Source organism: Chenopodium album, chromosome 23 (assembly GCF_948465745.1).
Source record: "Chenopodium album chromosome 23, dcCheAlbu1.1, whole genome shotgun sequence".
NCBI classification, from domain to species: domain Eukaryota; kingdom Viridiplantae; phylum Streptophyta; class Magnoliopsida; order Caryophyllales; family Amaranthaceae; genus Chenopodium; species Chenopodium album.
In genome coordinates, this window is record NC_137856.1 from 34462892 (window position 1) to 34489802 (window position 26911).

Consider the following 26911-nt stretch of genomic DNA (forward strand, 5'->3'; position numbering starts at 1 on the left):
GTCAAAGTTAATATATACCACTAATATAAATAGTACAAAAAGTAAAAATGATGTAGTCCAAACTTGTTTGAAAACGGATCGGAGGAATTTTTTTACAGAAATGGCGTGGCAATATGGCATATTAAGCTATAATTATAAATAAACAAAGACTGTATATAATAGAGCAAAGGGGAATGGTTAAAGAGGTTATGTACTCGTATAAATATTATAAAGTATCATTAACCCATGCATCCTGGTAATTACTATCTGCCAAGGGACTATAGCTTTTAGGTGAGCTTTGAATACCAAATGTTAAATTTCTACTAATTATAACGAATAAGCATTAGCTGAACCTAATCTACGCAATTCATTCAGATTGATAGTTTTCTGCTAATAAAAAGGCGGTCCAAATACTAAATATTAAGCTCGATTATCTATAAATGGCGCAACCAGATCAAATAGCTGTTGAATTTGGGCATATTAATCAACCTGTTCTACTTCAAAATTCTGGTATGTATCAAACATCTGAAAGTTTGTACACTTACACGCGTGGTCTAATCTCTGTATTTAATTTGGTTTACACTCAATATATAATTATGAAGCTATTTGTTTCCTAATTCTCCATTAAGATTAATCTTGCGATGAAATTTTAGCTATGCTCGTTTAACTTCCTGATTGAATAATTAACACAGCTAAAAAGAAGGGCTAGTCAAATGAAGGAGTGTTCTTTTTTGGATTAGGGTTGATTTAATATTTTTTTTTTTTTTTGTGGTGGACACGAGGGGCAAGCCCCATTAATATGGGTTTTGAGTATGACAATTTCATTGTAATTTCTTCATTTTGTCAATTAACCTATATATATGTGGTATAGAAGTTGAAAACTTATCTTTCAAAGTTTGAAATTGGTTTGTGAAATTGGATCAACTTTTTCTTATATTAAGAATTTAAGAGGCTAAATTTACTATATACATAGCTTTTGCCGGCTTACAATAAGTTACCGACCAAAAGGTCCATCCAAAACTTGTTCTTCTAAGTTCTAACACGGTGCCACAATCTCTAGAAGGTAGGTGTACTACCAACAAAAAAAGTGCGAACATATATAAACTGATGTTGAATTATAGCTTTCGTTTTTTTTTGGCTTGGCTAGTTAAGGGGACTCATGTTACAAAACATATCGGACTACACGATTCCGAGGATTATCGTGTACATTTATATAAAGCTGCCTTATGTGGTGATTGGGAAGTTGCAAAAGAAATCCACAACATACACCCTAATTGTTTCATGGAGAAAATATCAAGAAAGGGAGATACTGCCTTGCACATAGCAGCAGCTGGAGGGCGTTGTGATTTTGTGAAAGAATTATTAGCACACGCTTGTCCAACTGCTGAACAATTGGAGCTGCGCAACAATTTAGATAATACCGCGTTCTGTATGGCTGCTGCATCCGGCGTGCTTGAGATTGTGCAGGAAATGCAGGGTATAAACCCCAAGCTGCCAAGTATTCCTGGTAGTCATGACATGAAACCCGTTTTAATTGCTGCTTTATTAGGCCATGGCGCGATGGTTAGGCATCTAAGCCCTTATTGCTTTGATGACTTGTCTGAAGATGATCGCATTGATCTACTTATTAGTACCATCAATACAGATTTGTATGGTAATTTAAGCTTTCATTACACTCAAATAAATTATGGAAGTTCATTTATGTATATATTCCACATAACTTTGATAACATAAACTACTTTCTAAATGTACATTAATAATTATATCTGTGGGATGTAGATGTGGCTTTGGAAATCCTTGGCAAGGATGAAAAACTAGCTATTGTTCGAAATGGAAATGGAGAGACCCCATTACATGTATTAGCTAGAAAATCTCGAAAAAATGGACCAGGTCGACTTAACAGTTGGAGACAATGTTTCAACTTTGGTAGGTTTTTAGTGAGTACAATTCTACGTCACAATTTGTGTATAATTTGTATGTCCTTTGATTCTATTGGTCAATTTATGGCATTATTATCAGCCAATAGATTAAGAGACACAGTGGTACACAAATTGTGAAATAGAAGATTTGGATTTGTTTTGGTTTATTGATACACTTACATACTATTCTACGTGTGAATTCTCTTATTTTAGTACTATAAGTAGATGTATAATTAATAACCGTTTTATAATAGTTATGAATTACTTATGGGGGAAGCAACAAGAAGATGAAGCTAAGCTTAAACTGGTGGAGCGTCTTTGGAAAATAGTTATAAAACAACCCGAGGAGACTATATCCGAGATTCTATCTCATCCTCAACCTGAATTTCTGTTCGCTGCAATAGAATTAGGCAACTATGAGTTCGTTGCAACGCTAATTCGCCATTATCCTGATCTAATCTGGGAAACGGATGAAGAAAATCGGACCATATTTCATGCAGCTGTCCAATGCCGTCAAGAAAAAATCTTCAGTCATATTCATGAAATTGAAGGAATCAATCATTTGCTAGCAGCTTATATGAATCACACCAATGGTAATAATATCCTTCATCTAGCAGCCACTTTGCCTAGTTCTGATAGACTCGATGTTGTTTCGGGTGCTGCTCTACAAATGCAGCGTGAGCTCTTATGGTTTCAGGTAATTAATTTTTTTCAAGCTTCAGGATCATTAAAGTATGTCTAGACAGTCTACAATCTAGCCGTACTGTCGTCTTCATAATGTGTTAACTATGTTCATAGATTTTTTGAGTCATTTTAATTGGAATATTTGCTTCAAATTGTTAGTGGTTAGTTAACTCCTAAAGTATAGGAATATCGAATGTGTTAGTGGTTAGCGTCTCAATTTTAGGAGCTTGCTAAGGGATTAGTTTGTGTTAGTGGTGCCAAAAAAATAGTGGATGGGTTTAGTGGGTTAAAGTTAAGCATGATCTAATGATTATGGATCATCTTCTTAGCTTTTAGCTTAATTTGTTTTTATCTTTGCATTATATATACATGTTGCTATGTAGCTGAACATAAGTTTATTTTTCTTTCCACTGTCTCATCTCTATTATAATTTCAACTTTTATCCGTCTTATCTAATTAACTATATCTTAAAGAAATTAAAAAAAATGACACGTGTCAATTACAGGCAGTTGAAGAGATTGTACAGCGCGAGTATGCTGATATGAAAAACAATCCACAAAAATCCAAGAGACGGAAAGAAACACCACGAGCTTTGTTCACCCAAGAGCATAGGTCGCTTAGGAGAGACGGGGAAAGATGGATGCGCGACACGGCCACTTCGTGTATGGTTGTTGCAACACTAGTCGCCGCAGTAATCTTCCAAGCAGTATTTCAACCACCAAGTCATGACAACAAAAAATTGTTTTGGATGTTTGTCATTTCGAATGCGTTTTCTTTGGTGGCTGCAACGGCTTCAATCTTGTCATTCCTCGCAATCCTTACTTCAAGGTATGCGGAGGAGGATTTTCTTGTGTCGTTGCCTCTAAAATTAATTATTGGCCTCGCGTTACTTTTCTTCTCTATAATGACAATGTTATTAGCCTTCACCGCAACCATTGCCATCATATTCCCACCTCGATCGCTAGCGATTACTATAGCTGTACTCGCGTGGATGACTGGCAGCTTCTATATTTTGCAGCATCTCCCGCTTTTGGTTGATGCATACCGTTCAACATTTCGTTCTCGTTATCTATTTCGACCTCGACAAGAGTTGTTTCGAGATTAAACGATAAGCTTGGTGTAATTATTGGTTTGTAAATTACAAGTATTATCATTGACCATTTGCTTGTGTTGTGTACGTACTTGTGTGTATTCTTGATCAAGTGGTAGGTGTACTGTTATCTATCATACTATATATACGGAGTATTGCCATTTGATATAATTTTCATGTCTCTTCTCTCTATTCCTTGAAGATCTTACTATTCATATTAAGTGTACGTGATATTCAATGTACTATTGTTATTATTACTTTTTTCATGGATGATAATAGAGCCTTGAGTTATCTAATTAAACCTTTCACAAGTCAACTCGTCCCAACTTAGCGTATATTAAACGCTTTGAGAGTCAAGGACGGAAATGTTCAACGTTTGCGGAAGAGGACTTTCTAGTGTCACTGCCGCTTAAATTGATTGTTGGTCTTGCACCGCTTCTCTTTTCAATACTAACGATGTTGTTAGCCTTTACTATGGCGATCATCATGCTATCGCCTAACAAACCGGGTAGGATCATTGTTGCTGCTTTTGCTTGGATTGTTGGTGGTGTTTATGTCTGGTTGCATTTTTCGTTGTTAGTTGTGGTTTATCGTTCAACCTTTGAAGCAAAGTATCTTTTCCGTCCTCAGTATGAACTACTTCGAGATTAATGGACAACTCTTGCTCGGTCCATAGGACTATATGGTTTGATCGGAGACAGCCTGTGAGTATCCTTCATTCTATATGTATAGATTTTTTTCAAAGTACGAGTAAGGAATACAAGAACATTAAACTAATTATTCCACGAGGAAAACACCTAATGTATCAGCATGTGTATGTACAAAAGTACTAATGTAAGTATTATTGTTAAGTTTGTAAATTGTAAGTAAACTGCACTCCTATAAAAGCAAGACATGCACTATCTTATTTTGGGCCTAAGAGTGGATCGATAGACATTTTGCGCATATTCTTAGGTGCACACTCATGCACCTAGAAATAGGTGTAACGACAGCACAATATGAACATTAGCTTTTCAGAAAGTGAACATAGGCGTAAAAAATATGAACATTAGCTTTTCAGAAAGTGAATATAGGCGTAAAAAATATGAACATTAGCTTTTCAGAAAGTGAACATAGGCATAAAAATGTGTGATTTTCGATTTCTTATGTAGTCACTTTGTGATTAACTTCGATTGATTAGGTTATACTACCTTCGTTAACATTTAGTTGCAACTTTGGGGTATTATTTGAGAGACATAAAATATTCCAAAGTTGCAACTAAATGTTAATGGAGGTAGTATTTGATTTTCTTAATTCTAACGAATTGAATTTTATCTAATTTTCTGCATTTTTTTTTATTTGAACATAATCATGCAAAATATGAACATATGCATAGGTTCCCATAAATGTGAACATTAGCTTTTTAGAAAGTGAACATAGGCATAAAAAATATGAACTTATGCATTTCAGAAAGTGAACATAACATTTCAAAATATGAACGTAAACATTGGTTTTCTTAAAGTGAATATAAGCATTCCAAAGGTGAACATATACGTAAAAAAATATGAACATAAACATTTAAGAAAGACTACATATGCATAAATAGATTTAATTAGGGCCTGTTCATATTTACTGAACTGAGCTGAACTGAACTGATTGGAGCTGAACTGAACTGAACTGATTGAAACTGAACTGAACTGAACTGAATTGAGCTGAAATGAATATTTTATGTGAGAGGGAAATTAAGAGCTGAACTGAACTGAACTGATTGGAACTGAACTGAACTGAACTGAACTGAACTGAAATTAAGTAAATATGAACAGGCCCTTAATATATCATGAACAAGACTACATATATTTACATTATGAATATTTGAAATTATATATGAACATATAAAATGTTATTATGAATATAATGCATTTAATTATGAACATAAAATTTAAAGAAATAAAAAATAATATGATTATGAAACATATGCATTATAAGTATTAAATGTTCATTTTTTTTTATGTGTTCATTTTTTATTATTAAATGTTCATTTTTTCATGTTCATACTTTTTTTACTAAAAGTTCATATTTGTTTACTAAATGTTCATTTTGTAGAGCGTAGTGTTAATTTTTTTTACGTTGTTGCACCTATCTAAGGTGCACAAGGGTGCACCTTAGACTAATTGGACATTTTGGACTAAACATGGCCACATGGGCTAGGCTTTATTGTACCATCAACTTGGATTAAAATTCCAATTAGTCTAAGGTACACCCTTGTGCACCTTAGATAGGTGCAACAAAGTAAAAAAAAAATCAACACTACGCTCTATAAAATGAACATTTATTAAAAAAATATGAACATGAAAAAAATGAACATTTAATAATAAAAAATAAACACGTAAAAAAAATGAACATTTAATACTTATAATGCATATGTTTTATAATCATATTATTTTTTATTACTTCAAATTTTTATGTTCATAATTAAATGCATTATATTCATAATAATATTTTATATGTTCATATATAATTTCAAATATTCATAATGTAAATATGTAGTGTTGTTCATGAAATATTAATTAAATCTGTTTATGCATATGTTGTCTTTCTTAAATATTTATGTTCATATTTTTTTACGTATATGTTCACCTTTTAAATGCTTATATTCACTTTAAGAAAACCAATGCTTATGTTCATATTTTGAAATGTTATGTTCACATTTATGAAATGCATAAGTTCATATTTTTTATGCCTATGTTCACTTTCTGAAAAGTTAATATTCACATATAAGGGAACCTATGCATATGTACATGTTTTGTATGATTATGTTCACTGATAAAAAAAAATACAGAAAATCAGATAAAATTTAATACATTAGAATTAAGAAAATCATATACAACCTCCATTACCATTTAGTTGCAACTTTGGAATATTTTATGTCTCTCAAATAATACCCCAAAGTTGCAACTAAATGTTGACGAAGGTAGTATAACATAATCAATCGAAGTTAATCACAAAGTCACCACATAAGAAATCGAAAATCACACATTTTTATGCCTATGTTCACTTTCTGAAAAGCTAATGTTCATATTTTTTTACGCCTATGTTCACTTTCTGAAAAGCTAATGTTCATATTGTGCTGTTGTTACACCTATTTCTAGGTGCATGAGTGTGCACCTAAGAATATGCGTTAAAATTCATACTCTATTGTACCATCAACTTGGATTAAAATTATAAAACTTGGCCTAAGAAAATGGATAATTTCAAACAAGTGCCCGGATGATTTTATAATTAGAGCATGTTCAGTTCAGATTATTTTCAGTTCAGTTCAGTTCTTAATATCCTCCTCTCATAAAATATTCAGTTTAGTTTAGTTCAATTCAATTCAGTCAATCAGAACAGGCCCTTAGATCGAGTTGAACTATGACAAAATGATAAGTGAAATTAAAATATACTTTTCTAATAAGTGTAGCTATTTGCCATTACTTGCAAAAAAAAGTAAAAATTAAAGTCCAAATTTAATAACAATTATTGAATGCAACTTCATTTTCAAGCCTCAACACCATCAACTCTTTCAATAGTTGATCAGCTTAAATTTGTAACTTGTAAAATAACATATATTTCCCTTAATTGAATATTTGAATGTATCTAATCCTGTTCTTCAAAATTTTTATTTACAAACTTTTAAATATGAAACAACATAGTTTTGGGTGCATGTATTCTATTTGTAATGTATACAGAGACAACAGAGTATCATTATTTAATCTTGTATTGCGTATGTCCTGACTCCTAAACTTTTAATACTTTGCTACATGACCAATATTTCAATTTTGAGAATGTTTCAATAAATATTTCTTCACAAAAAAAAAATAATAAAAAATAAATAAATAATGGACAATGCAAGTACAAGTTAAATAAACAACAATCAAGAATTAACATGTCACATAGATACATGCTTAACCTCAAACAGAATGCCTCCTAGAATAAAATTATTAGTCATCAAAGAACATAACACGAGTTCGTTATTAAGTTCAAACTATCATGGAGTAGAAGGTAGAACTATAGAATTGGGTGGATGAATGATCGGAAATACCCCCTTCTTTGTCCACACATGTGATAAATCACAACTGCGCCAACTCATGACTTCCTTTAGAGTTCCTCTCCTAAGGTTATACCTAACCAACCCATCACCATAGGTCATCAACAAAGTATTAGTATCAAATGGATGGAAAGCCAACACTTCATTATTCTTAAACTTTTCAACTTCCAAACCAAACCACACCATATGATGTTCTGATCTCCAATTTCTATGACCTGATCCATATTCCTCGAGCTCATATACGTTAAGAATATTATTAAAAGGAGCACAATCTTCCAATTGGCTCAGCCAAATCCGGCCATCAAACTCCCCTAGACAACGAGTGACTTTCGCCAAGCTTTGTGAAGGCGGCACTTCAATGAAGGTACATGTTTCGTTACACAAATCATAGACTAGAACATCTTTTTCTACCACCCAATGTAGCTTATGATTTGCGGCAATTGCACTCATACTAAAACACCCTCCAACATTAAACAGCTTTCCTTTCCGAGATAAAAACCAAGTCCTCTTCCACTCCCCCACTTCAGACGAGAAAACCTCGATACAAAAATATTCACTTTCATGCATCCAATCACTACTACTACTCCAACACGACCAGACACACACCATTTTATAGCTAATAAACGAAGCAATACTATTACTATTCGCGACAACAAGCCGTACCGCCTCATGATAGGATCCACAATGTAGTAGACAGTTTCACTTATAATTCCAATAGGATTCAAAATAGGAGGTTCGCAAAACACTAACAGATTTTTGTAAGACATGACTATGTGCACGGGGTGAAAAGGGTTAGTATGGTTGTAACAAGGAAGAAAAGATAGGGATAAACCAAGGGTTTTGAAACCGGGGTGTTCGGTTGTTAGGTATGTCCCAAATTTTATAAGCCTATTGTGCATATTCTAGAAGCTTTTAGAATAATCAAACAAGGTCATTACTTGCTCTTGATTTCTCTAGAATAATATCCTATTTGAATGTTCTAGAGAATTATTGACATTGGAAGCTAATTAGCTAGAATATAATACATGGTTCGTGAATTTTCTAGAACGATATGGATACGAGAATGATGGAGGAATTTCTAGAATATTCCGCCATTTCTTCAAAGCTCCATCTACACCTATAAATATAGGTCATGGGTATTCAATTATCAAACACAACACAAGAAGCCATACCATACACAAGCTTTCCTACACCTCTTTGTACTATTTACCTTCTTTACGAATCCACTATTCCTACTTTGTAATCCTCCTTAGAGAGTAATATAGAGATAGTCATATTGTAATAGTTACATAAAATCGTGTGTTTATTTATATTAATTATGTTGCCAATTATCAATTCAATTTATACTTCTCAATCAAACTCATCTTCACTTCCGCTGTGCACTCACCAACCCTAACATCGGTGAAAGCATAGAATACGAACCCATCTCGATTGACTTGAAAATTATCATAATAATCGAGTTGAAAGATGAAGGTAAAAGTGGAGAATATACTATAATAAGAGTTTGAAATTAAATTGTACCATTTTTTGCAAACAGATTTGCATTGGACTGCCCATATCCATTGGATCCTTAAAAGGGGAGCATATACTATAATAAGAGTTTGAAATTAAATTGTACCATTTTTTGCAGACAGATTTGCATTGGACTGCCCATATCTATGAGATCCTTTGTAGGATTTCAGTTCATGAGATCTTTCTGGGATTTTTGTTCAAGGTTAATTGTTAAGGAATAGAAATAGGAATTGGAGACATATAATTATCATTCTCATAAAAGCAAAAATTTGCCTGTAAAATACAGAGTAGTCTTTTTTTTAAATAGAGTGCCTAATTTATATTTTTTGAGCAAATCAATTCATTAATTTAAAACATATGGCATCTGCTAGGGGTGAAAGTAGTTTGGATAAAAACCGAAAACCGATCCAAACCGAACCAAACTAGAAATTCGGTTCGGTTTTTTCGGTTTTCAGTTTGGATTCGGTTCCAAAAACCTGAAACCGAATTATTTCGGTTTGGATTCGGTTTTGGATCCTGAAAAACCGAAAACCGAAATCCAAACCGAAATGTTTAAGCCCATATAGATTCCCAGCCCAATTCCCCTACATATATATAGCAAACCCTAATATCCTCCTTCATTTTTTCTGATTTTCGCCCACCTTCATTCCTCAGTTCCTCTACTTCCTCACCAAAACCCTTCATTTCCTCACTTCCTCCCTCATCACCTCACTCCGGCCACCGTATCTCACCACAATATCTCACTCCGGCCACCATACCTCAGTTCTTTCCTTCAGTTTCAGTGTCTCCTTGTTCGAATCTTAGTTCCTTTCTTCAGATCTGGTGTTCGTAGACTTCGTACTCCCTCAAATCCGCGACGCGCCACCACCTTGTCAATTTCATCACTCACCACCACCTCCCTCACAACCGCAACAGTCTGTCACGGCCCCTTACCACCGCTCGTCCGCCGTTCTACTCTCACTACAGCACTCAAAGGTAAGAGATCGAATTAATTTGCTTATGTTTAGAATTTGCTTGAATTTCGATTAAATTTCTCCAATTTCCTTAAATATTTTCGGGTAATTGCTATTTATTAACTTGAATTAATTAATCTGGTTATGTAGCTAAATTGTGTTTGCTAGTTGCTACTTTGTTTGAATTTGGTCTAATTAATCATGAAGTGTTGTTGATTAATTTGGGTCTAGTTGATTGGAAATTATGATTGATTTTCTATGGATTTTTTAGCCCCTCAATTTGCATGTTGTAGTTGATTTTATATTTATGTTTTTATAATTTCTTTTTTTTTTTATATATATATATATGGATTTGTTCATTTGGAACCTGCATGTAATAGTAATATGTTTTTTGATTGAATTTGTTATTTTTCTTGATTTTTTTTGTTGTTGTACAGGAAGTTGAGGAGCTTGGAGCTGCCAAGTTAATTGAAGGCTTGAAGTTTCCATGTTTACTGTTATTAAATTTTAAGTCCTTTCTTATGTTTGTAACTTAATTTTAATGGCTGAACAATTTTTTTTTTTTTTTAATTATGTTTATTTCTTAAATTTGGCCAATATCAAGCCTCAAGACATATTAATATATTATATTATTATGGACTGAATTTTTTAAAAAGAAACTTATTATGGACTGGACTATATTTAGGCCCAAAATAACCGGCCCAAAAAAATTCAGTTCGGTTTGGATTCAATTTCCAAAACCGAATTATTTCGGTTTGGATTGGATTGGATTGAATCCAAATTCGGTTTGGATTCGGTTTCATAAATCTGAAACCGAATTAATTCGGTTTGGATTCGGTTTGGTATAAAATTCAAACCGAATACCGAACTTTCACCCCTAGCATCTGCAAATAAAATCTATAGGACAAATATATAAAATAGAAATTGCAATGTGGTACTATATAGTGTACCTTTTTTTAAAAAAAATAAAATAAAATAAATAAATAAATAAATAATTTGTCAAGATACATATTTGGTTTAAATAAAATTTTCTATGGAAAACTTTAAATTTCTCTAAAATGTATTTCATAACAGAAAAACCCACTAATATAACACAATCGTACCACATTTACCGTGTACGAATCAAAAAAAATATATTATAAAATTGGATTTTTTTGTGAAAAACTATATTTACCCTAAAAATAAAATGTTGTGATTAACTACCTTATGAAGTATAAAATGTTTAATTAAAAATAGGTATTTCAATTTCGATATATTTTCTAGTAATTAAATTGTAGAGGCAATAAAGTGCCTTCTTTTGACCAGAATTTGGACAATGGTTACGATAAATCAAGAGATCATAGTAGGAACCAATTATGTAGAAGTTGACACGAAAATTTGAGGTCCAATGGGGGATTTTGGGATTGGAAAAACGGGTGCTCGGATATTATGGAGGTTTTCCAAATGCTATTTATGCAAACGATGAAAGGGAGGAGCTTCGAAGAAATAAGGCCAAGGAAGATGGGTTGAGAGATGATGTTGTTCCATCTCTTTGAAACACTTCGACGTTGAACCAAAAGTTTCCATGAAGCTATTCTTGACAAAATCAAGAACAAAATCGAGATTTAGACATTGAAGGAAATTGTTTAGGATCGTCTAGATAAAGATATAGAGCATTATTCATTGTGTTGTTCACCTTGTTCATGATATATGAGAATCTTTGTTGTTAAACTATGGAAAATATTAGAGAAAACGGCCTGAGCTTTGTATTGATTATAACCACATATATATACACAATACAATAGATGAATAGAATACCTAACTTGTTACAAACCCTAAGCTAAGCTAGACTTACCATAATTCATATAGGATTCCTACAGGTGGTTTTTTTTTTTTTTTAGAAAGTATATGTTAAGTTTTAACTAAAGAAAAATTTTAATTTAGATCTAAATATTTCCCTAGCCAGCAAAACTAACCAATGAAATTTAAATTATTTCAAAATTCAAATATTATCTTTTAATTAATAACATTTAATTTTAAAAAAGGACGACTCGAAATAATAGAATAAATTATCACAAATTTAGGATTATTTAGAAATATAACAGAAGTATATACTGGTATATATTTTTTACAAATAGGAATTTGATCAAACTAATTTTGAGGACTTAATTTATTAGACTTATCAAAGTAGCTATATCCTAACTATGTTGATTTCTTTCCCCAAAAAAAAAAAAAACAAAAAAAAATATACTATGTTGATGAGGCTATTGTTAAGCTACCACCAAAGGATTCACCAGTGGGTATATTACCGCCCATTCATCAAACACCACTTTAAAAGTGCCACTTCTGAGATTATATCGAACAATTCTGTTTTTGCTCTCCAAATATACAACATCACAATCATAGGAATGGAATGTAACCGAGTAAATTTCAATCATCGTCGAAGTGATCACTTTCATGCACACACTGGTCCAAGTGCTCTTGCTATAATCATCGAGTTCCCATACATTCAATGTGGCGAAGGAAGGTCCAAACTTAGTAATATATGCAAATTCCGCCAACCTAAGTCTTTCCTGGCATACTCCTAGGGAGCATAAAGAAGGTAGAAATGGCAACTTGATCAAGCGATACCTTGAAATATCATTGCTATATGGATCAATCACTAGAATACTGTCATATAATAGCCAATGTAGTTTGTTGTTCACCGTTACAGAATTGTAAGAGTGATAACAAGTAAGGCGAAGATCAAACTTTAGGGGTACGCGATTTGTGCTCCATTTTCCACTCTCAAAAGAAAACACTTGCAAAATATCATTGGAAAAATTAGATCTTGATATGATGCGTACAAATTTAAAACCTCCTTCACCCTTAACACTACTAATGCCCTCTAAATTTCCAGTACACCCAATTGCTTTCAGATTACCTCCATCATTATTGTAGTCAGTAGGTATTTCAATTTGGACATATTTTCTAGTAATTGGATTGCAGAAGTAGTAATTAAGTTGCTTATTTAGACGAAAATATTCAGTATGATTACAATAAATCAAGATATCAGAGTAGGAACCAACTACGCTGGGCTTGTGCTTGTATTTATGGTCACATAAAGGGTGAAAATCGAGGTCGAATAGGGGGTTTTGGGATTGGAAAAACGGGTGCTCGGATATCATGGATGTTAAATGATTGTTTACGACGTAAAGGGTGAAAGGCAAGGACTTCGAAGGAATAAGGCCAAGGAAGATGGGTTGATGTATAATGTTGTTCCATCGTTTCGAAACACTTCGACATTGAACCAAAAGTTTCCATGAGTCTATTTTTGACAAGATCAAGAACAATATATCATCACCTAGTTCATCTATTCGAGAAACAACATTGTTTTCGTCATTGTTGTTGTCGTTGTTGTGTCTCGTGTGATTCTTATGATGATTTATGATATTTTGAGTGTGTTTTTGACGGAGTTTTTCATAGAGAGATTTGAACAGAGAAGATGAAAATTGTTTAGGATTGTCAAGAACAAGATTCAGAGCATTCATGATTTTGTTCTTGTTGTGTTGAATCTAAAGAACTTTATGTGAAGGTGTGTTAGACATTGATGATGTGATGTTATTTATTTACGTAACCTAAGCTAGAGAGGAAACATACTTCATATAGGATTCTTCTGGTATATGTTATTTAACTGAAAAAAATAACAATCTAATACATAGAATTATAAAATTCAATTGCCAAAATAAGAAAAAACAAACCAAAGAAATTTGAGAATTTGAATTATTTATTTTTAAAAGATTATCTTTTCTTTAAAGGATTTTATCTATGAATCTTACAACTTGAAATATTGGAATAATATAATATTACTCCAATTTTAAAATAATTTAATATATGTCCAAAAAAATCTGTATATCTTTACAAATAGGAATTTGATCAAATTGATTTTAAGGGTATAATTTATTCGAAGTTTTACTTGGAATATTCAAGCATCACACAGTCACACTATTGAATGATGATAAACAATTATTTAAACGGATAATTATTCAACAAAGAAAAAAAAAACTTAGGATAATTATTCAAAAAAAAAAAAAACTTGATGAACGGATTGGTCGAATAAATTATTTTTATTAAAAAAAATATTATCTTTTAATTAAAGGAATTTATCTAAAAATCTTACAACTCAGAATAATAGAATAATATCACAAATTTAAAATTATGTCCAAAAAATCTGTTTATCTTTTGCAACTGTTGATCAAAATTATTTCAAGGGTATAATTTATTTCAGAATTTTACTCTGTAATATTTAAGCACCACATTTAAATTCTGATGAACGGATAATTATTCCAAAAACAATAAAAAAAAATAAAAAAAAAAAAAGAAAAGCAGCTTCTAACCATTAAACAAAACAACTGCATTCAAGACAACTAAAATCATCATGAACAACGAACTCATTAATTCATTATCAAACAGAAATCACAAGCTCCGTTAATAAAAAAATATAAAATAAAATAAAAAATCACAAACTCTAAATTACTGTTTCACTTGGCCGTGTACTGATGACGGCCAGCAGGGATGAACCAGAGGAAAAACTGTGAGAGTTCGGATAACAAAAGTCGGATCACCGAGACACTTGCTAACTACATCCAATGTTCCTTTCCTCATATTGCATTTCATTATATGATTATGGCATCTCAAATACACAACATCCTCATCTTTTGGGTGGAAACTCAGCACAAGATTGGTCGAAAACTCGAGCATGTTAAACTGATAATCACTAATAAACACCATCTCCTTGAGGCAAATCCTGTACTGCAGGAGCCATTCCCCCTTATCATAATCTTCTAGCTCCCAGACCTTAAGCATCCGATTCGGGTGCACCCCTTTTATTGTGGACATCCTTAGTTTCTCCCTACAGGTTCCTAGACAAACGTGTGCCATCTCAAACTTTAACTCAAAGGGAGGATCGATTAGCCTACATTTGCCATTGATGCCACTAAAAGGATCTAAAACAACTATGGTTTCTCCATCATTACCATTAATAATCCAATGTAAGGCATTGTTTAGAGTAACTGCACTTGTCCTAAACTGCCAGAATCGGCGTATGCTCTGTGGGCAGGACAGCTTAGACTCGCTCCACTCCCCTGTATCAGAAGAAAATATCTCAGCAATGAGATGACTACTATGGGAACCTAGCTTAAGAATCCGAACCACCTTGTAGTTAAAAATTGGAAGATCATCGCCATAAGTTACCAAACCAATGGCCATATCATCCTCTGCATGGCGGCCAGGGATTGGTGGGAGAGCCCGCCATTGCTTTGTTAGAAGATTGCAAACATAGTATTTGCTTTCATGAGAAAACAATTTGCTGTCATGACACACCATGAGGTCTCCATGTGATGCAACTATGCGGATAGGCCATTGATTAGGGGGGTGTTGGAAGCAGGGAAGAAAGTCTAGGAAGAGCTCTTGGGATTCGAGAATGGGATGCTCGGAAACTGCATGGAGCTTCCTAGAAGCTGTCTCGGCAAAATGGTGATGCCAGTAATAAAACTGGTGCACCAATGTGAAGGGTGAAGAATGGTTAAGGCTTTGGTGGTGGACAAAGCTACGAATGAAGAACGGATCAGAGATGAGAGAAAGCCAGCGCTTGCAGACAGTTTTGGATCGGACAGCAAATTGGCAAGGCAGTCTTGTAAGGATTTCAATAAGCAAGCTATCTGGGAGATTATTGATTTGCATTGTGTTTATTGAATCTGATACATTGAAAGATGCTAAAAATAAAAAGGTTTAGCTAAAATTAGAATGGCTGAGGCTATATGTTGACATTTTCTTGATGGGATGCAATTTGAAGACGTGCTTTCAGATTGATGTAATATTCTATTACGTGGTTCCCTCAATCTTGAATTATGGAAGTATATAACTAAATTAATTGAATTTAATTTCTTTCATGTATTATTGTCCGGATACTTATGAGTTAGTGAGGAGCCATGATTAAACTTGTGCCTGAGACAAATCTTCCTGCACTTATGCTCCGCTTTTAGGTTATTAAGCCTAAATTCTGTTGGAATATAGCAGATTCTGCACGAGTGCAGACTGCACAACTCCCAGATTTGCAGAACACGCATCATATTATAGATGACTTGTAAAAATGGTTGACTAAGTTGAGCTCATTCGGCTGATAAAAGGTAAATAAAAAAAAAAAAAGGATGGAGCTTGGTCGACTAAAAGTGAACACATCTCTAACATATTGTGGGGGAGGAGTTCCTGAGGCGAATTGGGAAACAGGAGGCTAAGAGACCATCTTATCTGGTTTAACTGTGAAACCGAGCCAAATCAAACTCGGCTGAGTGCAGCCAACTCACATAGAAACCAAAAGCTACACTAATTAGGGCAAATGAATCAGGCATGCCAGACGGAGTCAAGCTATGTCGTCACGGCTTCCCTCATTTCACCTCAAAGTACAAACAAAGGCTTACATAGCATATAAAGTAAAACAGGGTAATGTTTTTGAGCTTCATTCACTACCCAAGTAAAATTATTTTTGAAATTTTATGCTATTTGTATAAAACTGTTTTGATTACTCTTATAGATTATAACTCCATATATCACACTGTATGAATTACCAAAAAACAAAATAGCAACTAGAGTTTGCATTAGCTATGAACTGTCAATGACATCCATCACGAGTTTAAAGTAAAGAATAGCTAGCATATACTTCAACAGCTCAACTTGGTTCCCAATATTCAAAATTACATCAAATATAAGAGAAAAAACACTAAAGTCCTCAACAGAGCAGCACATATCCAAGATCTACATGAGATCTTACAGCAAAATTCAGTTTTCAAAATTCTTTCGGCTGAGAGGTCATTACAGTACTATGCAAATTCAAGACAGGGGAAGTGAAGGGATCAACGATGGCCAACAAGGATGCATAAGCAGAAAGACACCACATGTTCCTACAGAGAAACTCGAGTCCTGCAAGCACTCACTGACCACTTCCAGTGTTCTTTTTCCTACATTACACATCACTATCTGATTATTGAATCTCAAGTACAAAATCCCAAAGTCAACCGGATGGAAAGCCAGCGCCTCCATTGTCGAAAATCCAAACTTATGCAGACATACATTCTCAAACAATTTCATCTCTTTAAGACTGATCTTGTATTCTAAGTCCCAGTTTCCGGTATCATAATCTAGGAGCTTCCAAACTACTAACAGACAATTTGACCACCCTCTAGAAATTTGGCAAACTCTGAGATAATCCTGACAGGATCCTAAACAAATTCCTATGTCAGGGTTCAACTCAGCTGGCAACTCGATGACTCTGCATGATCCCTCAGCTAGTTCAAATGGATCAACCACAACAATATTTGAGCTGTTCACCAGCCAATGAAACTTGTTCTTGACAGTAATTGACTCGGGCCTGAACTGCCAAGTCCTAGTGAAACTCTGAGGAGAACTTATCTTAAAGTTTCTCCACTCACCCACCTCAGAGGAAAACACATTCACCTCAAAGCAGTTACCATTACTAAAACACGAGTCTAGTTTAGGGACTTGGACCAGCTTGAAGCTATTTAGAGAAACAGATTTCTCATAAGTAATGAAGCCAATAGCAGTATCTGCTACTCTATGGTGGCCTGGGGAAGGTGGAAGGTTGAGCCACTGCTTGGTTAATGGATTGCAGATGTAGTATACACCTTGCAATAAAGACATTTTAAGGTGGCAGCAAACTAAGAGGTCTTTATGGCAGGCCACCACCCAAATGGGATGTGATTCCCAAGGTCGGAAGCAAGGGAGGAAACCCAGGTGAAATCCTTGCAACTGAAATTTCTTGTGCTCCGAGACCATATGGAAGTTGTGATGAAGGTGATCACTGAGACAGCGATGCCAGAAATGAAACTCATAGACAAGGGTGAAGGGCAATGCATGATGGTCATGGTACCGGACAAAGCTCCGGAGAAAACAAGGATCAGAGAGGAGAGAAAACCAGTGTTTGCAGACGGATTTTGCTCGAAGGACAGAGATGCTTGGAAGCCTTTGAAGAATCTCAACTAACAGGCTATCATTCAAGACATTGTTAATGCTGACAGAAGCATTAATTGTTGAGTTTAAAGTAATAGGAAGCTGGGCTACGCTTAATTCTCGCATTTAAAACTTATTGCTGTTAATTGCTGTGAATTTTGTCTGCTTTTAAACTGTGATTCATTAGCTTTGTTATTGATGGATTATATTTTTCCATTTCAATAGGTAATGGACGTGCTCACCTTCTTGTGGGGCTAAGTTCTGCATGTACAATTATTGTACATGCTTGGCACGACCATATACAACACTAATTGAACTAGACAATCTATCAACAATTATATTCATAAATTGAGCAATTAAATACTTCTAAGTAAATGTTTGGCACAACCGCAAAACAATATTCTCTATACATTACATAAACTATGGACTTATGCTAAAAGTTTGACAAGATCTGTTTAACCAAAAAAAAAAAAAAGCCCATTCTTGACGAATCATTGACCTATATTATAATAACCATTAAGCTTAGCCGTATAGGAGTAAGTGGCACCAAATTTAGCATTCAATCTACCACAAATTACCTATATTTTCTATAATAAATTCTGAAACATCTTGGTTCCAGATTACAGAATATTCTTCATATAGCACCCGAAGAAAAACAGAAGTATCTATGATTTTATTTGTTACAATACCTGGCAAATTTTACTTCCATAATTACAATTTTCTAAGGAAAAGAACACAAAAAACAAAATTATTGCACCACGAATAAAGAAGATGGGAATGTTGCATGAGATATGCATACGAATCTAGCAGGAATTCTCAGGAACAAAAATGGATGCTCAAAGTTTGCATTTTAGTTAATTGCCTCCAAGATGAATGAAGGATTAGAAATTATAAGGCACAACAATTTACAATTATTACAAAGAGTCTTTTGAACAAATAGCTTCATGAAGATCCCAAATTCACTCATATGGAGTAGTATACACATAATGCAACTAGCATGGAGAGTTTCGCTATGGTGAGCACCAGAGTATATAGGACAGACTGGAATTCTGGATAGTGAGCATAGAAATACTGTGAAACGTACCTTTACTGTAATTGCTAGACATGCTGTCTCCTAGTATGGGAGTAAACTAGTAAGGGTACAGATTGCTTGACAGTGTGCTTGAAGCAGTCTGAAAATTTTTCAATATTGCAATTGTTTAGCATACTGTCAAAACTCAAAAAGATGGAATTTTTCAACTTTGAGTCATGGGGATCATTAATTAAATCTATCATACTTAGCTAGCTCATATACGAAACTATTTACTCTAAAAATAAAATCATGAAATCTTTTATTTATGGCAGAAACAGCATCATGAACAGGCAAGATTAATACCAGCTCACAAGATCACAATTCACACAAGTAATGAAAGGAGATTTAATTGTGTATAAAAATTTTCATACAGGCGCCAAGTTAACTAAGTACATACATAAACAATATTAAAGAGCTGGATATTGTGCCTACCTCCCAAGAAATGTTCTTAATACAATTATCCTCAACCACAACTGATGCATCACCTCGTCTCATTCACTTTCCAGTACCACCTGACGGTTTATATATTGGAGCACCAGTTGTAGCCCGAGCAGAGCTGCGTTTGCATCTCTGATACATGGCTCCTGTTTTGTAAGACACCATCTCTTTGTATTGTGGATGTCTTAAAGAAGAAGTTTCCCAGTGGCCTGCACCAGCCATAAAATTTATATAAACATTTGGCACATGATCAATGATGTGATAATGCTGGCCCGCCTTTGGGGTCAAGTCATCCAAAAATTCCTTGGGCATATCATGGAACCTGAGCAGAGTTAGGTTCTCGAGATTTTTAATGCTGATTGGTACCTCCTTCAGCAATGGGCTCGGTCCAAGTTCCAGCTCTTCCAATACAGGCAGAGCCCCCAGCAATATTTTCAACGATTTAAGATTGCAGAGATTGTGAAGGCGCAGCACCTTAAGTTTTTGAAACCTTCTTGCACTAATATGTAGTTGCTCCCCATCATATGCCTCACAAACTATAAGCTTTATCAGATTTGGCAATGCTCCGATAACTTCAAGCGGATCATCATTCAAGCTTGAGTGACATAAGACCAATTTGACAACATTTTCGAGCATCGAAATCCATTCCGGAAGCTTATCTAGCCGTCCCATCAAGAATAGGCGGCGAAGCATAGGAGGAGAAGACATATGATCTATCTCAAGCACCTCGTCCTTGTTTCTAGAAGCAACCATAAATTCTTCAAGGTGATGCATGTTCTTGATTGCATTACACAAGTTCCTCCCATCTTCTCTCATGAGCTGTGCGATTCCTAACCTTCTCAACTGCTTCAAATTCCCCAACTGGTCTATGAAACCAGCTGAATGACTCACGTCCACCCATCCCAAGTTCTGCATTTCTCGGGAATTTCGGCAAAGTGCAGCTGGTACCCTTGCAGCTCTCACATTTCTCACATACAAACTGAAAGTATCATCCCAATGGTAAGAATATGACATAAGGTGTCTTAAATGAGGAAATTTACCTATCTCAGCCGGTAGCTCTTGTATGAGGGAATGTTTGAGATCCAAACTTTGAAGGTTCCCAAGTTTGCCAATGGATCTTGGTAGCTTTTCTACCTTAGTCCATTTCAGACTCAGATAATGCAGGTGACGTAGACTTCCTGTAGCTTCTGGGATGTAATTTACAGGAGCATTTTGAAGATCAAGCACTTTTAAGAGGTGTACAGTCCTTAAAAATGAGCCTGTTATGAACTTTGGCACTGCTTCATGTTCCAAAAACAGAAAGAGTGAACGGATACCTTGTTTTCTAGTCAATCCCTCAACAACCACCTCAGTACTAGTTCCCTGCTTATCATTCTGAATCACCAAACGCCTACTTTGAGCATCCATGGATGAGTTTTCCTCATTAAGAACCCGAAAAAAGCTGAGTTCATGTGATTTCAAAAGTATTATCTCGCGAAGGAGATCATGGACCCGAATATTCCTGGGTCTTCCAGAAACATCTACCCAGGTTACATGCACCAAACTTCTACGAATAAGTTCAATCAAAAACTCATTTGCTACCGCTTCAAGTGTCTTGCCAGATTTCCTCGGGATAAAACCCTCAGCCATCCACAGCCTAACCAAACGTTGGAGCTCAATAGAACGATCCCCAGGAAAGATGCCCATGTATAAAAAACAAGGTTTCAAGTAGTGAGGCAAATCATGATAACTGAGTAGCAGAATTTTCTTTAGGCTGGCCAGGTGAAGATTACTTGCCAGTTCTGCACCAATGCTGTTACACAAATTTTGCCACTCCATCACAATCTTGTTTTTGGTTGATAACAGACCACCTATGGTAACAATTGCAAGTGGCAATCCTTCACATTTCCTGACTATAGCACGTGACAAATTTTCTAGTTCCAGAGGACAATTTGCCTTAAGGTCTCGGAAAGCTTTCCTACAGAAGAGATCCCACGCTTTTTCGGAAGACAAAGGTTGAAGCTTGTAAACGTGATCAAAAGACGACCCCTTCCATGCAAGAGCAACATCTTCAAGGCGTGTTGTCATCAGTATTCTATTTCCATTGTTATTAGTGGGCAAGACATCTTTAATGTATGTTTCAAAAAACCAAACATCATCGAAAACAACAAGAAACCTGCAAGAAGAAACATACAGCTTGTACAGTATTTGTTTGGAGATTTAACTTTTCACGATATCTGGAATATCTAGAAAAATGAATGTTAGCTTAATATGAGACCCAAATAAGTCAAGGTGAGTAACCTGATGTATTACTTGTGAATAATAACATAGATTTTACAAAGGGCTTCAAAGGATACCAGTTACTAGAAATAAAAATAATAAGAAATAAATATAAATAAATAATAGGTGAAAAAGTATCAAAAAGATAAATAAATTAAGACTTGTGACTTTTGATCTCAATCAAGGTTAATAGTAAGTCAAGCTCGGCATAAACCTCCTGAGCTCAAGCCTTAAAGCCTAGTTAAGAAGAATTTGAGTTCAGTTCAACTCATTAATCATTATAACCCTTGTACACAATAAATAAGAATTCAAATTTGCTGCTACATACCTTCGCTCTCGTAGGTAGTTCCTCAATTCTTCAATGAGAGATTCTTCATCCATGTTACCAATCTCAGGGGGTACACAGTCCCTGGCAGATCTGTAAAATAGGGTCAGCATGTTCCTTATTACATGTATTGTTTTATTAGGTTGAGAAAGAGTGATCCAAGCACGAAGAGGAAAGTGCTTCCTCACAGACATGTCCTCGTACAATTTCCTAACCACTGTTGTTTTTCCTAGGCCACCCATGCCAATCACTGATATCAACTTGCCTTGTGGAAAATCCTGAGGTTCCAAGTCCAACATCCTAATTAAATCCCTCTTGGGATCATCAATACCCACAAGCTCAGATTCGTCAACATAGAGAAAGCCTGCTCTTGGGTCTTGGTCTATGTGCTTGTGTGGATCTTCATACTCAAGTCCATTTGAAGAGCTTGGGCCTCCACCGAGGGTGAAACTGCTCCTCCTTTGATTGATTTCCAAAACCTCCGACCGGACCCTTCTTATGGTGCTTGCTATCCGATGTTTTGGCCTCAACAGAATCACACATCGGGTTAGATTACTAAAGATGTTGAAGCACTGATGATAAGGATGGTCGTGAGGATGTTGAAGCAGCAAATGTTCGTCGATCACATCTTCAATTTGATAAGCTATGTCCCTCACTTGTCTCACCCATTCTTTGACACCATCATTTTCCTCTGCCTTTAGCTCCGCATCCTTGAGGAAAACTTTTATGCTTCTGAGTTCATTGCCGATGGCCACCAATTCTGTGGGTAAGCCGCTTAACATGCCTGCTTTTGCAGTAATTAAAGGCACAAGCTTGTCCAAAACAAAACAAACTACAGTCTCTGCCATTTATTAGAATCAACTTGAAGCTCATAAAATGCTGCCAAACAAACAAGAAAGCTTGCAAATCAAAGTTCCTCTTCACACATCACTCACTGCTGACCAGGTTGATAATTATGGTAGATGTGTTTTGGGGGGGGGGGGGGGGGGGGGGGTGGGGAAGGGAGGAGTAGGTGGGAAAAGCACAGAGCATATAATAAGGAAATCTTCCATAAGTTTTTGAATCCAGTGACCTCATTGACAATGGCCTTAAACTGCTGTGTCTTACTGTCAAGATGTGCACCCAATAGAAGCACAGCTTTCCTCAATCTTTTATGCAAGTATTACACATTTTGAGTTGTGGATGATGTCTCATATTATAATTATTGCATAGATTATAGAATATGATAGCAGTAACCCAAAGTGCTAAAAAGTATTTACAAAAATAAATAAATAAATGAAAAACTAAATTGCCTTTCTTTAGTTTTTTATGTCAAGTGGTAATTTGAATATAAGAGCAACTATTTCTGTTGAATCTGTCAATAGAAATAAAAACTAATCTATTACCAGTTTCAGCTTTTTAAAACTCTAAAATAAAAAATAAACAAATAAAAATAATAAATTCAGATAATAATAGATAAATAATAAAACATATTAGACATAAAAATAAATACACACGATATACACTTCTAAAATGTAACAAACATAAAATTCAGCAATAGATCCTATGATCCTATCCTATCTAATCCTAGTCAATTACACTAAATTAGAGATCATAGGTATAAAATTTTGATCATAGGATCCTATATTCCTATAATCTATCCCTTTGTCCCTAAGGAATTTTAGTATATCAACCTTTCTATGTACCCAATACCCATAGTCCCATGCTTCCCTAAATTAACCCTTAAATAATACATATCTTGTGGCATAATGAGATGTAAAAAATAAAAAATACATTAAGAAAAACAATTAGGGTTTTCAACTCAATTTTTAATATGAATACCAACAAAATGTGAACTACCAGACAAAAGTACTATGTAGAGGAATCTGCTATTAGTGAGTCACCTGGATGACAATAGCAAACTAGCTGAGGTGAGCCTAAGAGGCCTGCCTAGTGAAATTAGTCATTACCAAGACTGGTGGCTCTTTTTATATATCCATCATGACCATATATCACCTAAAAGAAGGATGATATATTCAACTGAAATGTAATTAAGTATGGAAACCACTATTTTCCTGGAAGTTGGACAAACTTTTCTCCAGATTACATCCCATTGGATGTTGAATAAATACAATATCCAAGAGTTGTACTCATTGACAACTCAACCAGCAAGGTGCATCAACATGCTTCTCATATACCAATTGGCACTGCCATTTTCATGACTCGAAAACATGACGACAAATGAACAAACATCATCCATAGAGCCTGACCAAATAAAATCGTAAACTTATTACTAAATGAGATCTAACTCACTGAGTTTTTAAATAAATTTTAGGCTAGAATTCGTACGACTGCAGAGAGACTCATATCTCACAAACACTCAGTGAAATTTCCACTCTTCTTCCAAATAACATATCACCATTTGACTATCAAATCTCAAAAAATAAATCCTAAAAATCACTAGAATGAAAAACCAGCAGGTCCACCACCAAAAATCTAATATAAGAAACATAGATTCTCAAGAAACACCATTTCTTTCATACTGATCTTGCATACCAAATCTCATAATATCCACGATATGTAAAGTGCAAGGACCCACCAAGAATATAATCAGCAGAGTATAATAATATCTCTAACAATATTGCAGCACTTATATATATAATGTATTACCTTATATATTGATTGTACATATACCTACATTTGACTGCCACAAACCCCCTCACTGCAAGATGCACCATAACACAAGTAAGGCTAGAAATATCTTGCCCCGCCTAGAATGCAATAGAAACGGCAAAATGGTTTGTAGAATTGTAGTTCAGCAAAGCTTAAGACATCTACTTGTTTTAATGAGGCATGAGCAATGGCCCATATAAAAAACCAACCCGAAAAAGAAAGATGGGAATCAAACTGCAATGCAACTGGTGGGAGGACACAAGCTATCCAAAATACCTTAATAGCCTTGAAAACAGGAAAGTGCTCAACTAATTTGCTTGTTTATCCTCATTTTCATAGAAGGGTTTGCATGTTAGATCGTTAGACCCAAAATTAGCTACAGGACGCAACTGATTTGGAGCAAAGCATTAATCATTGCGAATCATGATTATCCCTTTATTTATTCTAAAACAAAACTCTTTAACAATTGTTAAGCTAGTAAGGTTAGAGGTTTAAGGCCTCTCTGCTATGATAGAGGATCACTCAAGGATCAGCCAGTTTTCCTATCTAATAGTATCCATAGCCTATAATATGCAACGAATATTTCAGTTGCCGTTTACCAATAGTCCAATACCAATATTGCACGCCCTTTCTCCACGACCAAATCATGTCATACTAATCAAACCTTTTAAATTGAGGTGAGGTCAAGTCCACCATAATCAACCCATACTAACCAGCTAATTGAACCTACATAGCTAAAACCAACATTATAATCTAACCAACCAAAAACACCCGATTTGAAAGCTCTACCCGATCATCAATCATAACCTTCCTTTGAGTCTATCACTGTGACATCTCTATAATGAGTTCCCACTTCCCAGCATGACCGAACCCGAAAACCCGGTAATCTATTTTAATAAGACATAGTACATTGTGACTCCTCCTCAATGAGATCTTGTTTAACACATTTCACAAACATAAACTACAACTAGCAATTGCGCAGTCAATTAATCAACTAATGTACTCCATACTTGAAATCGTTTCTAGCACACAAAATACAGCCACAATAACCTCGATAATTGAAGTGGTAATTAAAGATTTACTGCTAATTGGAAAACAAAATATTTAATTTCAAGTAAATGCATAGTATAAAAGAAGTTGAAATTTAGGTACAAAACAAGAAAGAAAGAAAGAAAGAAGATGTATACCTTGAAATCAACCACTAAAACGGAACATCTGATAAACCCTAATTCAGCGATCATCGTCACCTTCAGCGCCACCAGATCAGTGCAAAGACCGAGGAATCACTCCGGCGGTTCCTGCACTGATCTCGGTGGCGCTGGTGGTGCAAGAGATTAACGAAAAAGTCAGAAAATTGATTGTAGGAAAAAGATTATGGTAATTGAGCTGTTTTTCAAGTGCTTTGGGCATTGGGCTATTACTCTATTAGGCTACTATATTTGGAAATTGAGACCGACTTACCAGTATTAAATAAATCTAGGTCCAATATTACTCATATAGTCATATGATATGTTTTAGACTTTGGCCCAGTTAGATAATTAGCTGGATTCTAGTGTATACTTCGGTTGTACGGAGTATTAGATATTTTAACTATAATAAGTTATTTCGGTATTTAACATGTTTTATACTGCCTCCGTTAAATGTTATGTGCAACTTTGGGGTATTATTTGTGAGATAAAGTTGCACATGACATTTAACGGAGGTAGTATTTATTTTTTGAGCCATTTTAAATCATCAATTATATTCAGTATTAAAGACCAATGCTTGTTGTGAGAATTGGTTAGGGCCAGTTCAGTTTAGCTCCAATCAGTTCAGTTCAGCTCCTAATTTCCTTCTCTCATAAAATATTCATTTCAGCTCTATTCAGTTCAGCTCCAATCAGTTCAATTCAGTTCAGCTCCTAATTCCTTATCTCATAAAATATTCATTTCGTCTCTTTTCACTTCAATTCAACTCCAATCAGTTAAGTTCAGCTCACT

General features: G+C 34.8%; 6 protein-coding genes across 7 annotated transcripts; 2 read left to right on the forward strand and 4 right to left on the reverse strand.

Annotated features, from left to right (window-relative positions):
• The first annotated feature begins 419 nt into the window (after positions 1–419).
• Positions 420–2036, forward strand: LOC145607447 (uncharacterized). The gene is made up of 3 exons (XM_081663094.1): positions 420–489; positions 1127–1633; positions 1759–2036. The coding sequence occupies exons 1-3, from the start codon at positions 420–422 to the stop codon at positions 2034–2036; spliced, it is 855 nt and encodes a 284-aa protein (XP_081519220.1).
• Positions 2037–2154: 118 nt separating this feature from the next.
• LOC145607448 (uncharacterized) lies at positions 2155–3687 on the forward strand. The gene is made up of 2 exons (XM_081663095.1): positions 2155–2595; positions 3088–3687. The coding sequence occupies exons 1-2, from the start codon at positions 2155–2157 to the stop codon at positions 3685–3687; spliced, it is 1041 nt and encodes a 346-aa protein (XP_081519221.1).
• Positions 3688–12452: 8765 nt separating this feature from the next.
• On the reverse strand, positions 12453–13712 carry LOC145607449 (uncharacterized). Its single transcript, XM_081663096.1, has one exon. It carries the CDS (start codon positions 13710–13712, stop codon positions 12453–12455), a length of 1260 nt encoding a protein of 419 aa, XP_081519222.1.
• A 982-nt stretch (positions 13713–14694) lies between these two features.
• On the reverse strand, positions 14695–15903 carry LOC145607450 (putative F-box/kelch-repeat protein At1g15680). The gene has a single exon (XM_081663097.1). The coding sequence runs from the start codon at positions 15901–15903 to the stop codon at positions 14695–14697; it is 1209 nt and encodes a 402-aa protein (XP_081519223.1).
• Positions 15904–17049: 1146 nt separating this feature from the next.
• On the reverse strand, positions 17050–18312 carry LOC145607452 (F-box protein At5g49610-like). Its single transcript, XM_081663098.1, has one exon. The coding sequence runs from the start codon at positions 18310–18312 to the stop codon at positions 17050–17052; it is 1263 nt and encodes a 420-aa protein (XP_081519224.1).
• Positions 18313–19014: 702 nt separating this feature from the next.
• Positions 19015–26297, reverse strand: LOC145608891 (disease resistance protein RPM1-like). Of its 2 annotated transcripts, XR_014105941.1 has the most exons (4): positions 26120–26297; positions 22284–23159; positions 19691–21851; positions 19015–19358 (listed from the first exon to the last, which is right to left on the reverse strand). XR_014105941.1 is itself a non-coding variant. In XM_081664478.1 (3 exons), the coding sequence occupies exons 2-3, from the start codon at positions 23126–23128 to the stop codon at positions 19754–19756; spliced, it is 2943 nt and encodes a 980-aa protein (XP_081520604.1). In that variant the 5' UTR covers positions 23129–23159; positions 26120–26297; the 3' UTR covers positions 19554–19753. The 2 variants fall into 2 exon arrangements, 1 of the variants encoding a protein (XP_081520604.1); XM_081664478.1 differs by lacking the exon at positions 19015–19358 and having other exon boundaries at positions 19554–21851.
• Between the last annotated feature and the right edge of the window lie 614 nt (positions 26298–26911).